The sequence below is a fragment of the Eubalaena glacialis genome, chromosome 9 (genome assembly GCF_028564815.1).
Source record: "Eubalaena glacialis isolate mEubGla1 chromosome 9, mEubGla1.1.hap2.+ XY, whole genome shotgun sequence".
Classification (NCBI taxonomy): Eukaryota; Metazoa; Chordata; class Mammalia; order Artiodactyla; family Balaenidae; genus Eubalaena; species Eubalaena glacialis.
This window is the reverse complement of record NC_083724.1, coordinates 4,820,020-4,839,126: the sequence shown is the minus strand read 5'-3', so window position 1 is coordinate 4,839,126 and position 19,107 is coordinate 4,820,020. Positions and strand designations below refer to the sequence as shown.

The window sequence follows — 19,107 nt, the reverse complement described above, 5'->3', positions numbered from 1 at the left end:
CCCTCGCCCACTCGCTGTCCAGCCCGGGCGCTTCTGTCTGGCCAGCAGAGGAGTAGCGTTTTTTACAGGCAGCGCCTTGGCCACCTGGCAGGGCTGGGTCGCCTAGCAACGGCGGGGTCCTTCCTGGCTCAGCGGCGCTCCGGGCCTGAGGGGACGCTGGGGGCCGGCGGCCGCGGTGCGGGAGGCGGCAACGGGACGGCGACGCGCGGTTGGCGCGCCCGGGGTCCGGCTTCTGCATCCGAGGAGAGATGAATACGGCCAAGGCCCGGGTGGGGCCCGCGGTCGACCGACCTGCGCCACCCGAGGAGAAGGAAGGCGAGGCGGGCGGGAGGGAGCCGGGGGCGGACGCGGCCCCCGGGCCCAGCACCGCGTTCCGCCTCCTGGTGACTCGGCGGGAACCGGCGGTGAAGCTGCAGTATGCGGTGAGCGGCCTGGAGCCGCTGGTGTGGTCCGATGACCACCGCGTGTCGGTGTCCACGGCCCGCAGCATCGCTGTGCTGGAGCTCATCTGCGACGTGCACAACCCGGGCCAGGACCTGGTTATCCACCGCACCTCGGTGCCTGCGCCTCTCAACAGCTGCTTTCTCAAAGTAAGTCATCCCCGGGCCGCAGCCCTGGGGTCTCTTCCTGCTCCCCTCCCGCGGCCGCGTCACGGGTCCCTGGGGAATCCCAGCCCACGCCTAGTCCGGGGATTCCCCTCCTCGCCTCCAGCGCTTAGGGTCACGGTAGCTTAAAAAACAAAAAATCGTCCAGCCGTTTACGCCCGATTTCCCGGGTCACCCATCCACTCCCGACACACACACGCACACGCACACGCACACATCTCGGGAGGTCCCTCTCGGAGCCAGGCTTTCCCTTTGCCCCAGCGTCTGGCCGGCTGCAGGCGCCGATTTCTTTCCTCGGTGCTGTCTGAGGCTCCACCCCCTGTTGACCCAACCCCAGACCTGCCTCTACCGTGGCTCCTATTGTCTGGGGCTTGCTCCCCGAGGCCTTTGGCTGGCTTTGTTTACTGTGTTGTGCCCTCCTCTTGCGCCTCTTTTGCTTTAGAGGAGAAAAATTGGTTCTTTCCATTGTTTTAACTGTTTCAGTGGCTTTATTATGAATGGTCCTTGCTTCTCATCTTGCGCAGATGCATAAATACTGGATGTCGGGGTTAGTACTCCAGTTTTTCTTCAATAACTAAGAGGCTTTGGGATGTAGAACGAAAAATAAAGTCTCTGGAAAATAAGTGCAGTTCTTAAACTTAAAGCCCGAGATCTCCGTGTAAATTTAGTGCTTTCGGCTTCATATTAACTAAGTTTGCCTTCAGAACTTTAGGGCTCCTGAAGTTTTATTGTTCTGTCATCACCATTTGCAAGTTTTTTTTTAAGTAGTAAGTCGTATTGTTCATTTTAGTGGTTTAAAAGTATTAAAACTTTCGCTGTTTCTTTTATAGATCTGTATGCATATATGTGGCAAAGTGTATATTCATTCTTTCAACACATATTTGAATACCACTATGTATCAGCTAGGCACCAATCTAGGTTCTGGAAGTAAAGCATTGTACAAAACAAAGTCCCTGTCCTCATGGAGCTTACCTTCTTTTCGCAAGTCGTGAACAAATAACAATGTAATAATAGGTAGTGATAGACGTTGTAAGGCTATGTATCTATATAAAGAGAACGTATTTTTGTGAACTTGAAGTTTTTTTAAAAAAACTCTTACCCTGCACAGCCATTTAAAATAGGAATCACTAACTGGGTAGAGTTCAGGGAACCCACACCACTTTTTAGGATACTTAATCCAAGTTTGAAACTGATAATTTGATGTTGAATTGGATCATTGGTAAACCTGTATGACTAAGCCTTCTAAGATCTTGGACAAGATGTGAACAAATTGATTCAAGTATAACCAATCGGGTGGATAGATGTTCGTAATGCTGCGGAACTGAGAAACACTCAAGGAGGGAGGCAGAACAAAGGGGTTTTAAAAGGTGTATCCTCTGCTGAAAAGAAACTTACTGTTGCTAAGGATGTTCATATGCACATCAGCTAGAGAAAATCTTAAGTGTGTGTCTCAATATGGTAGAGATTTAATACTTTAGCAGAGAGAATTTAAAGAAAGGAAGGAATAGTGAAGCGAGATGCTTTTATCAGGGAAAGTTATTTGGTGGTGAATCTGCAGCAGACCTTAAAAAAGGTAGGGTTTGGGTTGTAAGAAGTCCTCCAGAGGAAAGGGTCATCCAGATGGCAGGAATGAGGTGCCCATCTCACGCACATACATGTAAATCATGAGTATAACTTGCTGCTGTTTGTGTAAATAATGATGGGTCAACAGTTGAGTTCAAGTAGCTTTCCTAGAGAGTCAGAGGAAGTAAAGTGAGGCCAATTTGGGAACTTTGAAGGTCAGTCTGAGATGGTTGACTTCAATCTAGGAAGGCCTAAAGTGCTGTTACAATATCGTAGACGTGGACTGACCTGGTGTGGCTCAGGAATATGATCTGGCTGGCCTAGAGGCAAGTAGATGATTGTTGGGGTCAGTATAAAAGAGCGGTTAAGAGATTGCACTTTGGCACCAGATAGCAAGATAGGCCTATCTATAAAAGGAGGGTAATAAAACCTACCTTGTTTAGAATTTTTGGAAGATTCAGTTAAATATATATTTATATACGTACATACATGTACATACATACACATGTGTAATTATTTAGCACAGTTCCTGGCACACTGTAAATGCTCAATTTAAAAAATAGTCATACAAGTATGAAGGAAGGAGTCTGGGTTAATGCTATGGCTGTGGATATGAAGTTATTTATAGTACTGTATTCCGATAAAAATTTGACTCTGTCGTTGGTTCCACACCTGAAAAATGAGTAATAGGAAATCTTTATATATCCCTCTGGTAATGGATTGCTTTCCTGAAATTAATTAGTGGCATCTTCCCCTTCTGCACTGTTCTTCGGTATGCACATCACAGAAACCACCAATCAATTAGCAGTCTTACTAGCCTAGCACTGCCTGGTGAATGAATGCTGAGTTGTCCTGCAATTCTAAAAGAGGCTTCTGTGGGATAAAACTGGACTAATGGTAGGAATGTAAAGAAGTCTCTATCTGTACTTTGATTGCACGACCCGTTGACAGTCCCTGTGGATTTAAATCTACTTGGTGCTGTCCAGCTCTCTCTAACATGAAAGATGGACATTCTGCAACCTAGATTTCAGTATGTAGCACTGCTAGAAGGTAGATACTAAACCTCTTTGAAGCTTTTGTCTGATCGTTATTTAGATTATGAATTTTTTCAGGAAAATATGCAGTTAAATAATAGTTGACATATTATCTGCTATTTGCAAGTTACTGTCCTGGACACTGAGGTTACGTGATATAAAGGTGAATGATATAAATCTGAAAAGCAATAAAATAGTGACTTAAGAATAAGTTTGCGGACTTCCCTGGTGGTGCAGTGGTTAAGAATCTGCCTGCCAGTGAAGAATCTGCCTGCCTTCCCTGGTCCGGGAAGATCCCACATGCCGTGGAGCATCTGAGCCCATGCACCACAACTACTGAGCCTGCGCTCTAGAGCCCGCGAGCCACAACTACTGAGCCCGTGTGCCACAACTACTGAAGCCTGCGTGCCTGGAGCCTGTGCTCCGCAACAAGAGAAGCCACCGCAATGACAAGCCCACACACCGCAACGAAGACCCAACGCAACGAAGACCCAACGCAGCCAAAAATAAATTAATTAATTAAAAAAAAAAGAATAAGTTGCAATTTCTTTTCCCATTGGACTGCTGATTTAATGAATCATCTAGTTGTACACAGTTCTAAATTCTAATAATATGTGCATAACTAATTTGTATCAGTTGTTAATGTTAGTAATATTAACTCCATCTACTACATTAAGTTAAATAACTATTTCCTGTCTTTGGAATTATGTTCCTGCCCTCAAGAAGTTTTCTGTCTAATAGCTTCAAATGAGTTTTTATTTGTTAGGTGCTTACAAAGTACGTAGCTATTAGTTGTAATAGTGGCCAACTAGGAACAGGATAGTGATAGTCAAATGATTGGCTGGGGGTCAGCCTCTGGGAGCTGGACTCTTAACTGGTATGCTCCTAGGGCATCTGAGTACTTGTTTTGATTTGTTAACTAGTTTTGTGATATGGAGAGTTGAGGGGAGGTGCAGTAGGCTGATTCAAACTACCTAACATATTAGAAATTACTGTACAAAAAACCCTAAGGATTTTCCCTACTGGCTGACATCCACACTGCTCTCCATTCCGTCAAGGATTCTTCCTGCAGTGAGTAGGACCAAGCTTGAGCTTCCTTTATTTCATTCTGTGCTGCTGCTTGGGGTTATACATTCTGTAAGTTTACTTTCAGTTCTATAGTAGCTTTTACTGTAATAGTAAATTGTCCTAGTCTGAGGATTATTGCTTAGTTTACAGGATTATGGGATTTGGTGAACAATTTTATATCTACCCTTCATTTGGTGGACAACTTAATACCTATCTACCCTGCATTTTACATACTTTTATTAGGTCTCATTAACATTTACTTAATCCTCAGAGAGTATTAATAATTGTCATCATAGATGACATTTATTGAGTATTTATTAGTATGTGCTTTACATACATTGACTTAATTAACCTTCCAAACTCTATGAGAACGTGTATTATTATACTGTTTATAGACGAGGAAATTAAAGCCAGAAGGTTTAAACAGTTTGCTCAGGGTCACAGAGCTAGTGTATGATAGAGCCAGGATTTGAATCCAGGCAGTCTGGCATCACAGGACAGATTTTTACTCAAATTTTATATACCCATCCAAAGCTCTGGGCTTTGATTAGCATTGTTTTATTAACAGGTTAGCCAGTGACACCTGTATTTAATTGGAATTTCCAGTCTGTATTTCTCCAGCATGTCTGTAGGTGTATCCAAGAGACTACCCTAAAATCAAGATACACTGCCCAAGACACAATTTCCAGAGATGACAGCCCCCCGAAAGGTTCTATTGTTTAAAAAAAAAAGTTTGGACGTATGGACACCAAGGGGGGAAGATTGGGACTGACATATATACACTAATATGTATAAAATAGGTAACTAATGAGAACCTTCTGTATAGCACAAGGAACTCTACTCGATGCTCTGTGGTGACCTAAATGGGAAGGAAATCCAAAAAAGAGAGGATATGTGTGTACGTATAGCTGATTCACTTCGCTGTACAGCAGAAATTAACACAACATTGTAAAGCAACTATACCCCAATTTTTTAAAAATGGTAAAAAAAAAATAATAATAAGTAAATAAAAATAAAAGTTTGGATAACTCTGGTTAAATAAGTCTCTTCAGTAGCTCCCTGGCTGTAACTCTTGAAGGGGGAATAATGTATAATATATAGCATTTTCAAAACTTATTTGGTTATAGACCTCTTTTTCAAGGGGCAATTTAGGGGAGTGATGTTCTGGTTAACACACTTTAGGAAAAGTTAGTCTTCTAATTCATTTGTTGGACTTCACCTTTCATTTTATGTGCTTATTTATTATGCAATTTAGCAGTTAACTATTTGTTGCGTTATGGTTTTCTGACACATCTCTGGTTGTCCAAGCTTTATCAAGGAATGTAATGGTTCTGAGTTCATCTTCCAAGGTCTTTCTGTATTCAGGAGTGTAATTCCTCTGGGCTTGGGGATTTAAAGTGAGTTTTGTTATATCCATGTATATTTAGGCTTGAGTTCCTTTTTAATCATGTTTAATCTACCCTTTCCCGTTTAAAGATCAGCCTCTATGTAAAAGAAGATTGACACTAAAAAGGAATCGAAAGATTCTGCTTTCTCTGTTATCCATTTCTCTAAAGACAGTGGTTCAAGTCCCTTTCTTCTTCCTGCTTCTGACATAACAGAAACCATATTTTAATGGACCTGTGTTCTTTTTTGGCTTTAGCCTTTCTGGCTATTTTCTTATAGCTCTGGACCACTTTCTTTTGGTCATTTATCTCTCCTCTATCTTTAATGTCCCTTTAAAATCTTTCTAAAGAGCTCACCATTGTACACCTAGACATTAAATAAATAGCACTGCTCATGTATGTTACAGACTTGGTGGAGGGAGAGATGAATGAAAGCTAGAACGATCTCAGAAGGCTTCATAGAGTTTGACCTGGTAGGAGGGATGGGATTCAGATAGGAGGAACGAGAGCATTCTACACAAGGGAGCCAGGGAAGGCAGAGTGGGAGTGTTCAGGGAACGGCAAATAGTCTAACGGCAGTGGACATTATTCTATAGAAACAGTGGACAGGGACTTCCCTGGTGGCGCAGCGGTTAAGAATCCGCCTGCCAATGCAGGGGACACGAGTTTGAGCCCTGGTCCGGGAAGATCCCACATGCCACGGAGCAACTAAGCCCGTGCGCCAAAACTACTGAGCCTGCGCTCTAGAGCCCGCGAGCCACAACTACTGAGCCCACGTGCCACAACTACAGAAGCCCATGGGCCTGGAGCCCGTACTCCACAGCAAGAGAAGCCACCGCAGTGGGAAGCCTGTGCACCGCAACGAAGAGTAGCCCCCGCTCACCGCAACTAGAGAAAGCCCGCACAGAGCAACGAAGACCCAACGCAGCCAAAAATAAATAAATAAAAATAAATTAATTAATTTAAAAAAAAAAGAAAAGAAAAGAAGGAAACAGTGGACAGAACTGTTGGAGTTGGCTCTCAGCTTAATTTGTAAATGAAATTTTAGGTAGAAAACTTAAGAGCTGACATTTGTATTACAAAAGTACTGTTAAAAATCCAAACATCTAATTGTATCAAAGATGCATATAGATAGATGTTTTTTCATGACTTTCTCCTTTATTGTTCTGTGACTAGTTCAGCAGAATGCTTAGCTGACTGTTTAGAATCAAGTACATCTCTGTCATCGCTACGGCGTATGTCAATTCTGAGGACAATGTGGGAACGAGCCTATGAATAATGACAGCACTTATTCTGACCCTTAAAAAACAATTGCCATTTCCTGAGTGAATGCTCATTTAGTTTTAGACATGTGCTTGATCTTTTAAATGCATGTCATGCCAAAATTAACGGAACTGATATCAAATTACTGTTTTACATATTTATAATATGTAAACATGTAACTGATTTATGTATTTATGTGAATCAGTTAATTCACCCTAAGCAATGTACATATAGTCCTCTTAGAGTGAAATATTTATCTGATAGTTTTTATATCTCTTATTTTCAGGTTGGCTCAAAAACGGAAGTTGCTGAGTGTAAGGAGAAATTTGCCACCTCTGAAGACCCCACAGTCAGTCAGACTTTCATGTTGGACAGGGTGTTCAACCCTGAGGGGAAGGCTTTGCCACCATTGAGAGGATTCAAGTACACTAGCTGGTCCCCCATGGGCTGTGATGCTAATGGCAGGTGCCTCCTGGCAGCACTGACCATGGACAATCGCCTGACCATCCAGGCTAACCTCAACAGACTGCAGTGGGTCCAGCTGGTCGATCTGACGGAGATTTATGGAGAACGTCTTTATGAGACCAGTTACAGGTTCTCTAAAAGTGAGGCCCCAGAAGGGAATCTCAGGGATTTTGCTGAGTTTCAGAGGAGACACAGCATGCAGACACCAGTCAGGATGGAGTGGTCAGGCATCTGTACCACTCAGCAGGTCAAGCATAACAACGAGTGCCGCGACGTGGGCAGCGTGCTCCTGGCCGTCCTCTTTGAAAACGGTAACATTGCTGTGTGGCAGTTTCAGCTACCGTTTGTAGGAAAGGAATCTATCTCTTCATGCAACACAATTGAGTCAGGAATCAACTCTCCTAGTGTTTTGTTTTGGTGGGAATATGAGCACAATAATCGGAAAATGAGCGGCCTTATTGTGGGGAGTGCTTTTGGACCTGTAAAAATTCTTCCTGTCAATCTCAAAGCAGTTAAAGGCTATTTCACGTTAAGGCAGCCTGTCGTCTTGTGGAAAGAAATGGACCAGTTGCCAGTACAGAGCATCAAGTGTGTACCGCTGTATCACCCTTACCAGAAGTGTAGTTGTAGCTTAGTGGTGGCCGCAAGAGGACCCTATGTGTTTTGGTGTCTTCTTCTGATCTCCAAAGCAGGTCTGAATGTTCACAATTCTCACGTCACAGGCCTGCACTCACTGCCGATCGTCTCCATGACTGCAGACAAGCAGAATGGGACGGTATATACCTGTTCCAGTGATGGGAAGGTGAGGCAGCTGATTCCCATTTTCACAGATGTTGCATTGAAGTTTGAACACCAGTTGATTAAACTCTCGGATGTGTTTGGCTCAGTGAGGACACACGGGATAGCCGTGAGCCCCTTTGGTGCGTACCTGGCCGTCATTACCACTGAGGGCATGGTCAACGGCCTCCATCCCGTTAACAAAAACTACCAGGTTCAGTTCGTTACTCTCAAGAGCTTTGAAGAGGCAGCTGCTCAGCTTCTGGAATCGTCAGTTCAAAATCTCTTTAAGCAGGTAGATTTAATAGACCTAGTACGTTGGAAGATTTTAAAAGATAAACATATCCCTCAGTTTTTACAAGAAGCTTTGGAAAAAAAGATTGAAAGCAGTGGGGCCACCTATTTTTGGCGTTTCAAACTCTTCCTCCTGAGGATTTTATACCAGTCGATGCAGAAAACCGCTTCAGAAGCCTTATGCAGACCCATCCTTGAGGACTCAAAAATCTTACTGGTTGACTCACCTGGGACGGGCAGTGCTGAGGGTGAGCAGCCGGAAGAAGGCACTTCCTCCGAACAGACGAATAAGCAGGGCCTTCAGGAGAGGAGCAAAGAAGGTGGTCCGGAGGGCCCCACAGATGACTCACTCACTCAGTCTGGAGACATTGGAGGCCGAGAGCCAATGGAAGAGAAACTCCTTGAAATCCAAGGGAAAATTGAAGCTGTGGAAATGCACTTGACCCGGGAGCACATGAAGCGAGTCTTAGGCGAAGTATACCTGCACACCTGGATCACAGAAAACACTAGCATCCCCACCCGGGGACTCTGTAACTTTTTAATGTCTGATGAAGAGTATGATGACAGAACCGCACGGGTAGGTGTTTATTAACAAAAGCACTGAAACTGAAAAGTCTGCTTTCCTTGTGAGAAAGAAATGACCTAAACTTAATTCGTAAAGCTCAACTTCTGCTTTGACATTTTTTAGGTAATTGATTGGCATTTGAGGTGCAGGAGAATAAATAAGAAACAGATGAATGCATAGGGCATATTCATATCACACAAAGAATATTTCAGTTCTTACTCTCACTGTGGCCTTGATTGATACGCAAGGTTTGGGAGATTTCCAGGCTGCGGATGAGCTCCAGAAGCAGACTGCGTTGTGATTGGGCAGACCCAGCAGGGGAAGTGTGGCACACCCTCCTTTCCCTTCCTGTTTGCAGAAGGTTTGGGGAGTGGGAGGACTGTGGCCGGGATTGTTTCCATTTGATAGTACTCGAGGGGGTCTTCTGATTTAGTCTAGAAGGGCATAGGAGGTAAACAAATGATTACTTATACATTGTTGTTTTGTTGTGTTTTGTTACAAAAACTGGGGATAATCTTTATTTTGATGGTTGAACAATCTTACAGTATTATCCAAAATGTATTTCACAGAATTCAAGTTCCCTGACAGAACAGTAGGGTTCCAAGCTTGGGGAAATACTGCATACTCTATACTCCTCTTAAAGGTTCCCAGTGTACATCGTCCTTCTAAGGGTTCTGGGAATTCCTACAGGAAAGAAATCATTTAACTTTGTGTAGCTCAGTGTTATATAGACTTATTAATCAGGAATCCTGAGCTAACAGCTTCTAAAATCCTGAAGAATTGTGCTTTAAGGAACATACTGTATACTAAAATATTCAGGACCACAGATATCTGTGGTTCTTTTTACTCTGAAGATTGATATTTATTCTCACTGCCTAAAGTCTTATCTAAAATATTAATTGCAGGTAATAAATTCAGATATCTTCGTGCCTAATGTTAAACCATTCGCGAATCACTTGTTGCATTTTCTTGTTGGAAAGGTGTGTGTGTGTGTGTACCCGTACACCCCTAAAATTATTTCTTAAGGATGTTTGCAACAATCTGATGTTGACTGAAAAAAAATACACAACCTAAAAGTTCAGAGTTACATTTTATTCGGCAGACAAAACTGAGGACTTAAGCCTGGGACACAGCATCTCAGATAGCTCTGAGGGACTGCTCCCAAGGGGCAAGGGGGTGGAGCCAGGATATATTGGAGTTGTTGCAACAAAGACCAGGGTAGTTGGAGCATTAAAGGTTACTGTTAATTAAGGAAAACCAGATATCTGAAGTTAAGAAATTGAGCGCTTTTCTATGTATGGGAAGATGCAAAGTGTGGGCTCACTGAAATCATTCCTTTGATGTGCACCTCAGCTACATGGGGCCAGTATCCCCATGTGCTTCTCATCCCAAGTCTCCTTGGTGCACCGTCGGGGGTGGCTGTAGTGGCTGACAGCTGGGGGGGGGCGGGGTGCATCCTGCCTCCATCCTGAGTTCCCTCAGGGCTCACCGATGGGCAGCTGTAATGTGATGGCTCGATGGCTGCAACATCCTTTGTTTACTGATATGGCAGGCAGTACTTTCATTCACACTCGAGTGGTTAAGATGTACTCTTCATGTAATGGACTTTTCATCTTTGAAAGTCAACTTTTAAGAATTGTTTCATCGTGGTCTAAATTGTGTGGAAGAGTTTTCTGGTATCACTGGTTCATAGGACCTAGCAGGGGATGTTATAAGCGTAAAATATTAACAAAAACATTTTAGGGAATTTGTAATGGAAGCTGGTTGGCAGTGATTCAGAATAATTGTCCAGATGCTGCATGAGCATGGAAAGCTACATTTAGCATAGTTACTTGGTTCCAACAGAGCCCATTTAAAGAAGGGAAGATTATACTTCTGCCCATCTACAGCAACTGAGTTTTGATTGAAAACGATACATTCATTTTTTAAAATCCTACTGCGTAAAACAAATGTTTTTTGTTTTGGAGTTTACTAGTTAAAGGCTAAGGAGAGCACTTAACTTGTAACTTGGAATTTATAACTTTCTTTATCCCCTGCTTTGAAGCTTGCTTGTGAAATCTGACAGTAAACCATTGGACAGTTTTCTTAATAAATGCATATATTTTGAAAGACGGAATAAATTTTGTTTTCAACATCTAAAAAATAAAGTAAAATCCTACTGTGTGCATAAAAATGAATCTTTTCAAACCTAGTACATTGGTTGTCCCTGCTGTAAGGGACCATAAATTAGAATTTTCAAGGCCATAAAGGCCAAAAGTTAATGGGATTTAAATTTGTAAATTATATGTAGAGTAGGTAAGACACCCTTTTGAGCTATTAAGATACCCTTCAGAACTTCAGTGAACTAATTTTAGTGAATCGCAGACTAAGAAGTTCTTACACAAGAGCTTAAGTGTCAATGGATTAAAACTTTGAAGGACATTGTCTGCTAGTAAGACAAGGTGGTTCTTAAGGATTGGTGTATCCCATGCCTCCCAGTAATATAGCTGGTAAAGGTGTTTTTCCAACAAAATAATGAAGTAGATCAGTGTTTTTCAGACTTTCATTTTTGGAGTGATGCAATTCTAATAAACAAAGCAGAGAAACAAGCAAAGCTGAAGTAGGGCCAAGGCCTAGAGCCTGCCTGGTCCATCTCTCCCACTCCCACGGTGGGTCCCGCCATGCCTCTGCTGTGAGGTCGGTTGGTCTCCAATTGCAGGCTGACTAGATTGGTCATGGGTCTTTGGGCCATCAGAAGGGGAAATTATTATTTTTTAATCTTGATTATCTTTTTACTTTGTAAGCTTTTCTTAAGGAATAGACATTTGTATAGTTCTACAAAGTTAGTGTTTCACGTGATACTTTGCCTATAGAGATTATGTTTTTCTTTCTTAAAGTCAAAACATCGTAAGTGTAGCTGAATACTTTGTCTTCTAACAGAACTCTGAAGTCCTTGTTTCAGAAGCAACTAAAGGCAAGTAATAAGATTTGTGTTTTCAGAACAGTTTTTCCTTTAGTGGGTAAAGTTCACTCTGTCGTCACAGGGTGCCTGAATGAATTTATTTTATTGTACTCAGCCAGTTGACACAAGTTGAAGGTCCAGCTTTTTTACTTTTCAGAGAGCGTGATGGGCCTACGTGGAGATGCAGAGCTCCTGTCTTATGTAAGATACCGTGTAGTTTTCCATTTCTCCTTTGTGTCGGGAAGCCCTGCACTCACCACAAAACACTGCTGACTGCTTTGTCTTACTAGGTGCTGATCGGACACATCTCAAAGAAGATGAACAAGCAAACTTTCCCCGAGCACTGTAGTTTGTGTAAAGAGATTTTGCCGTTCACAGATCGCAAACAGGCGGTCTGTTCCAATGGCCACATTTGGCTCCGGTAAGCGGCTTTTGCTCATTTTCCAGTTTTGTGTCACACAAACCACTGTAAAGTGTTTATCCAAAGTATATGTTGCCCATGTCATTAGGTTGGAGAAAAGCTGCTACTATAAAACCTGGTGTGGGCTTTGTACCATCCATTTGACTCAAGCAAGACACCCTTTAATGATGGGTTTTTTTCTGCTTCTTGTATATAGGGGTTTATTTATTTTGGTAATATTATTTTGCTTTGAAGTAGCATTAAATTTTTAAAAATCAGTATGACAAAAGCAATACCTGCTGAAGTTAACAGAATATAAAGTGCTTCTGTACTCTGTTTGGTTTAACTCTAACAAAAGGTAGAGGTCTTCTCAGTCTCACTCTTAAGAGGGAACCTTGGCGTGCCCTCATCTTATGGCCCCACGGGCTGCATGTGACGCAGCTGATCACTCCCTCTTCCTCCTCCTTAAAGCGCTTTGTTATCACCTGGCCCTCTGGACACAGTGTCTCCTTGATGTCCGTCTTTGGACCTGTCTTTCTTCTGTCAGCACTCTCCCTGGGCTGTCGCCTATCATCTGTACACTGGTGACTTAAACATATTGCTTTAGTCTGAATCGCTCCCCTTCAGTCCAGACTTCATATCTAAGCACCTACTCAGTTGCTCTGTTTGGAAGTTTTAAAGGCATTTCAAATTTGAATCCAGCCTTTTCTTGCTACCTCCACCTCTGCATCCCTGGTCCAAGACACCATCATCTCTTGCCCAGATTATTATAGTTATCTCCCAGCCCATCTTCCGTGTCTTTCCTTGCCCCCTCCAGGCTGTTCTAAGTAGAGCTGAGGTTGTGATCCTATTATGACCTCATCAGCTCATGTCACCCCCTCTGCTCAAAACTCTCTAGTGGCTGCCCATTTCTGATGAGTAAAAGCTAAAATCCAGTCAGTGGTCAAGACTCCATGGCCTGGCCCCCATCCCTTCTCTGATCTCATCTACATTTTCTCCGGCTTGCTGACTTCACTCGAGGTCCACTGGCCTCCTTGTTCCTCAGGTACACGCAGCACCCCTCCCACCCTGGACGTCTGCACTGGCTGTCCTCTCTGCCCGGGGTGCTCTTCCAGCTGGTGTCCACAGGGCTTCCTTCCCGGCCACACTGCCTAAAATCGTGACACCTGATGACATCCCTCTCCCCTCTCAGTATGTAGTCTTCATCCCTCTTCCTTGCTTTATTTTCCTCCTTAGCAGTTATCACCACTTTATATATATATATATATATATATATATATATATATATTTTTTTTTTTTTTTTTAAATGAGGAACCTTTTCTTTTTTTTTTATAAATTTATTTTATTTATTTTTGGCTGCGTTGGGTCTTCGTTACTATGCATAGGCTTTCTCTAGTTGCCGCGAGCGGGGGCTACTCTTCGTTGCGTGACGCGGGCTTCTTATTGCGGTGGCTTCTCTTGTTGCGGAGCACGGGCTGTAGGCGCGTGGGCTTCAGTAGTTGTGGCGTGCGGGCTCAGTAGTTGTGGCTCACGGGCTCTAGAACGCAGGCTCAGCAGGTGTGGCGTATGGGATTAGTTGCTCCGCAGCATGTGGGATCTTCCCGGACCAGGGCTCGAACCCGTGTCCCCTGCATTGGCAGGCAGATTCTTAACCACTGCACCACCGGGGAAGTCCCACTTAATATATTTTTTTACTTTATGTTTTTCTCCTTTCTATGGAATAGAAAGTTCATGAAGACAGGCAATTTGGTTGTTTTGTTCATGGCTATTTCTAGAACAACGCCTGGTGTGTGGTAGGCACTCAGTAGGTTTTTAAAGTTTATTTCCAATAGAAACAGGATTGTGCTACATATAACTACCTTAACAACTTGCGTGTTCTCTTAGCAAGATGTTGTGGGCGTTTTCCACATCAGTACATAGATCCCGTTCTCAACAGCTGTAGAGTTTTCCACTGTGTGGGTGCTCCATTACTGCCTCTCTTACTGATGGATGTCTGGATTTCCCGGCCGTTGCTGTGTCCCTAGACTTCTTCTGATCTGACTGTTCCGCCTTGTGTTTGGGGAGAAGAGGAAACAAGCTTGTAATAGCAGTGGCCTTGTAACAGTAGCCACTTGCGCCTGGCGCTGCCAGCGTGCCAGGCACGACTCTAAGCGGTACAGGCGTCCTGAGCCACACGAGGGGCACCGCCACTGTTCCCATTTTTACAGATGAGGGAACTGGGGCCTGGGGAAGTTTGAGTTTGTCCAGAGGCACACAGGTGGTTAGCGGCAGAGCTGAGAACTTGGCCTTCTGGCTCCAGAGTTTCCATGTGTAACCACTATACATTGTTGTCTCTCAGATGGCTTCTTCCACAAAAATTATTTTCATTTTTGCTGACTGAAGTTAGTGCCAGAATACCTGGGTGTAATTCCTCCCGGTGAGAATGGGTACTTGCTCCCACTCAGGTATAATCTTTCTTCCTGTACACCCAAGTCTTTACTCAAGGTAAACCTACTTGGAATTCCTTCCCCCAACCTCCCTTCCTCTTTGTATTTTGTACTGCTTAGTTGCTCATCCTAAACACTGTTATCCTGCAGAAAACCTTCCGTGCAGAGCCCAAGTGCTCTCTCTGATATCCCATTGCTGCCCACCTTCCCTTATTTGCCTGGTCCTGGCAGATGCTCAGTGAATGGTCATTGGATGGAATTGAACCTCTGAGCTTTTGTCCATGGCCCTTCTTTTTTTGCACCATTAATTTTGTCTTCGATATCTTTCAGGTTTTCCCCACTGTGCTGTCAGATTCTTAAAGACAGTGCTTATACCTAATCTTAAAAATCACTAACAAGAATAGTTTCCAGTATAATACATAATTGATTTTTTTTAACATATGAAAAATTCACAGTACAATCAGGTGTAAGCAGACTACATTCTTTCTCAGTGCTGCAAACATGGCAAAAAAAAAGAAGCTGCAGTGACTGTCTGGATTAGAAGCTTTGTATCTCTTGGTTTAGCCTGACGGACGCTTCCCCGTTACTAAGTGTGGGGTGGGGTAGGTCTGGCCTGTGCAGAGGGATACATTGTCGCCATGCATTTGTGAACTATTTTTGCCCTTTACTCAGTTAACTTGTGGTTTTAGAATAACTGTATGTGGTGAGTTACCTTCAACACTATGCTGCTTTCCACCCTTAGTAGAGCTGATGGTGCAATCTGTCTGCTTTCAGGTGCTTCTTAACGTACCAGTCCTGCCAGAGTTTGATATACAGGAGGTGTTTGCTCCATGACAGCATTGCCCGCCATCCAGCCCCGGAAGGTGAGTGCTTTCCCAGCTTGCGGGAGGGGGAGCTGGAGCACGCCGGCACCGTGCCAGCACCCCCAGGTCCTCCATCCTGCTTAGTCTCGCGCCATCAGGGGTGGCGAGCAGGCTCCTTGTGCGGTATTATCATGAACCACAACTAATTAAAAGATGATCACTGGCATAGGCACGTTAACATACCTGTTGCATTTTAGTATGTGAGTAAGTAGGGCTGCAGTTTACTGTTCTGTCACTGCAAGCAAATCATTTATTCAAAAAAGCTTGTTTTAGATGGCTTGTATAGACTATATAGTATTTGAAGGAAAACTCTGCAACTGATAACGTATACAAAGACAGCATTGCTGAAACAGGGACGTGCACTTGCAGTCATCCTTCTAGTAGCCATGGTGGGATTCTTTTTCGGGTTGGTCAGTATTCTCTTTCCTGATAGCCCCGGTGACAAAGCCCACATTTATGACATACCTAGTTGGAAATAAGATCGTAGACGTGAGTCAGGAATTAGTGATGTAAACAGTCCCATGAATGTCAGTTTATGACCTGAGGTTCATTAACATCACACTAACCAAATGAGCTAACTAGACACCATTATACACCTGTGTACACTTTGGGGGTAATTTGTGGTCTCAAGTAAAACAAAACGTTCTGTGTAAAACTACACCCTTATTGATTTTTGCTCTAACCTGGCTGAAGCTCTAATTCTGAGAAGTTGGTGTGTTGGCAGCTTGTGTTCTGTATTAACTCTTTGTTATGGAAAATGCAATCATAAAAGCAGAGAAAAAGAGTATAAGAAACTCTGATGTACCCATCATTCAACTTCAAAAATTGCCAGCTCATGACCTTTTATGTTTCATCTGTAGTCCTCCCCCTCTTCCCTCCTCTTATTGGATTATTTTGAAGCAAATTTTGGGGGACTTTTAAACACTCATTGCAATTGAGAATTGGTATACTATTTAGACAGGAAATCAGGAAAAGATGGAAACAAATAAAAAAAACACACCTGCCAGTTGACTTTGTGTTGAGCCACATACAGCTCTTGGGAAGAATGTGAATCGCTGAGCTCTGGAGAGTACTAACCAGTAGAGCACAGTATTTCACAGACCAGGGAAGTTTTTAAAAGGGGGAAAAAGTGTTGACACAGTGTTGCCATGTTTTTATTTTTCCAAGTAATGTATTTTTTAAAGTTACTGTTACTGTAATTTTATAAGAGTATTTTAACATTATCCATGTATGAAGGATATACTCTCAGAACAAAGTATAGTCCTTTCTTTAAACAGAATAAATTTAGTTTTATGAAACATTCATTCATTACCCTTATTTTCCTATTTCATCACACACTTAGCTTTGGGAACCACAGATTTAGTCCAACCTCGTCTAGAATGTTGTAGTGAGGGGCTCTGTCCAGGGACACAGAGCTGGGACCAGAATGCCCATCCCTTAATACTGTGGTCCATCCAGGGCTCATCCCATTTGATTGCCTTTTCTGAAGTTTACGCTCGATACTGCTTGTCTTACTTTTGCAGATCCTGACTGGATTAAGAGGTTACTGCAAAGCCCCTGCCCTTTCTGTGATTCTCCTGTCTTCTGAATGTCCACGATGGGAAGATGGAAAGGGCATGTACCCTGCTGTGGAAAGTGCCGTCCAGCCCCAAGAGCTAGGACGTGCATGAGGAGAGGCGCCCTTCATGACTGTACATAGGGCGTGGGGACTCACTGCTGAAGTGCGTTCTCTGTCTCCACGGACTAAAGGATGTCTTTAAAGTGACTGAGTGCAGAGATTTTAAGTCCTTTTGAGATGAACGTTATCCCCCAACTCCTTGCCAATGAGGAACACTTATTTTTCAAGTGTCTTGACTGAAGCAGTTTGAACAAAACGCATGCCCTGTCATTTCTCAGAACAGAATGGTCCCTTCTAGGGAGTATGGATAAGGGCCTTGCTGGGCCGAGTTAGGCTTTTTAATCCTGGCCTTGGTCTGGAACTGCCTTGTGGTTCCAGGGACCTTTAGTTACCTGGTACGTGGTATGCAGTGTCCCAACAGATATTAAAGTGTCTGAAGCAACCTGTGGGCCTGATATTTTGTTCTCAACAAATAGCTGCAGATCTGCATCCTGCCACTTGTTTTTCATGCATATGGAAAACATTTTCTTAAAACTATATATTTGAAAGAGGTTGAAGCCAAGACTAAAGTTGGTTTTAATGTGTCAAAAGATCAGGTGACTCTTGTAAGTTAATAATTGTGACTTATTTTTAATGATCTCTCCCATGTCATCAGTTTCCTGCTCTGACTCCTTCACAGGTATAAGGATGTCAAATATTCCTGTTCACATGCGTCACAACCCTCTTCAGACTTACCTGTGACAACTTGGTGAGATATTTGTACATAGAGGAAAAACAATATTTTTTCCTTTTAGTATTAAATTAAAACATTTAATATTTTTAATGTTGGTATTTCCAGATGTATCATTTATATCCCGAGTCTGTCTAGAGACTTCCAGAAAGAGACAGGCAGCTCAGAAGTGTGGACCCTTGAGCTCTGGTGCTATCGTGTGTGTAGCTCAGTCGACCAGAGGCTGGGAATTCCTTCTCTCTGCAAAGATCCTCGATATTTATAATACAGGTATTTTCCTGTGGACTGCTAAGAAGAGATGTTAGACGTTAATTGGTCTTAAAACCTAAAATTAAAAATAGACATTCTAGAACTACAGTGTTCTTGGATTTTTAAAATAAGTATCCTAGGGATTGGTGCTAATTAACAGGACTGTAATGCACTCACCTTGAAATGGTGCATATTTCTGGAAAGTTGGATGGGAAATACAGAATGTGAAATTTAAGTGATGTTAAATGCTATCTATTTTGCCTTTATTCTAACACTTATTCTTGCTTTTATTTTTGTATCCTTAGCGAAAGACATTTTGTCCTCACTGAGAAACACTCGCTGTTTGGAGAGCGTGTAACACAAACCCCGCTCCCGCCTGTAGCCTCTCTCCCCCTAGTGTCTTCCCTGCTCTGTCCGTAGGTATTGGAGACAAGAGCCCTTAAGAGGCACTTCCAGACAGTCTGCTTTGAAATGTCTTTTGTTTCCCATTCAAATTTTCGTTTCTGTCTCCTGTGTTTAATTCTGTATTTCTGCTGCTGTTCAATTCTGCTGGCATCGTCTGCTTATCTTTCTCATTTTGGTGGTGATTTCAAGAGGAGCGTTTATCCAGACTTTAGGGTCCAGCATGTTCAAATGATTGTCAGGGAAGAGAGCCAGGCAGCATTAAAATCAGGAAGAACACAACTCAGAAAGTTGTATAGTTGCGGTCATTTGTGCCTAGAGCTGTGTCACTTTACAGTAAATATGACAGTAAAAATTGAGATCCTGTCAAGGAATTATCGCAGTTTTTATAATCATAGCATGCTTAGTTTCACTTTTTTTTTTTTCCCCTAATCAGTTAGTACTTGATTTGTTCTTATT

At 42.9% G+C, this 19,107-nt stretch overlaps 1 protein-coding gene across 2 annotated transcripts; it reads left to right on the top strand.

The window, feature by feature from the left end:
• The first annotated feature begins 160 nt into the window (after positions 1 to 160).
• On the top strand, positions 161 to 18,764 carry GTF3C4 (general transcription factor IIIC subunit 4). Of its 2 annotated transcripts, XR_009702118.1 has the most exons (6): positions 161 to 590; positions 7,205 to 9,031; positions 12,251 to 12,381; positions 15,561 to 15,649; positions 17,173 to 18,267; positions 18,552 to 18,764. XR_009702118.1 is itself a non-coding variant. In XM_061200899.1 (5 exons), exons 1-5 carry the CDS (start codon positions 249 to 251, stop codon positions 17,235 to 17,237), a joined length of 2,454 nt encoding a protein of 817 aa, XP_061056882.1. In that variant the 5' UTR covers positions 161 to 248; the 3' UTR covers positions 17,238 to 18,378. The 2 variants fall into 2 exon arrangements, 1 of the variants encoding a protein (XP_061056882.1); XM_061200899.1 differs by lacking the exon at positions 18,552 to 18,764 and having other exon boundaries at positions 17,173 to 18,378.
• Positions 18,765 to 19,107: the final 343 nt, after the last annotated feature.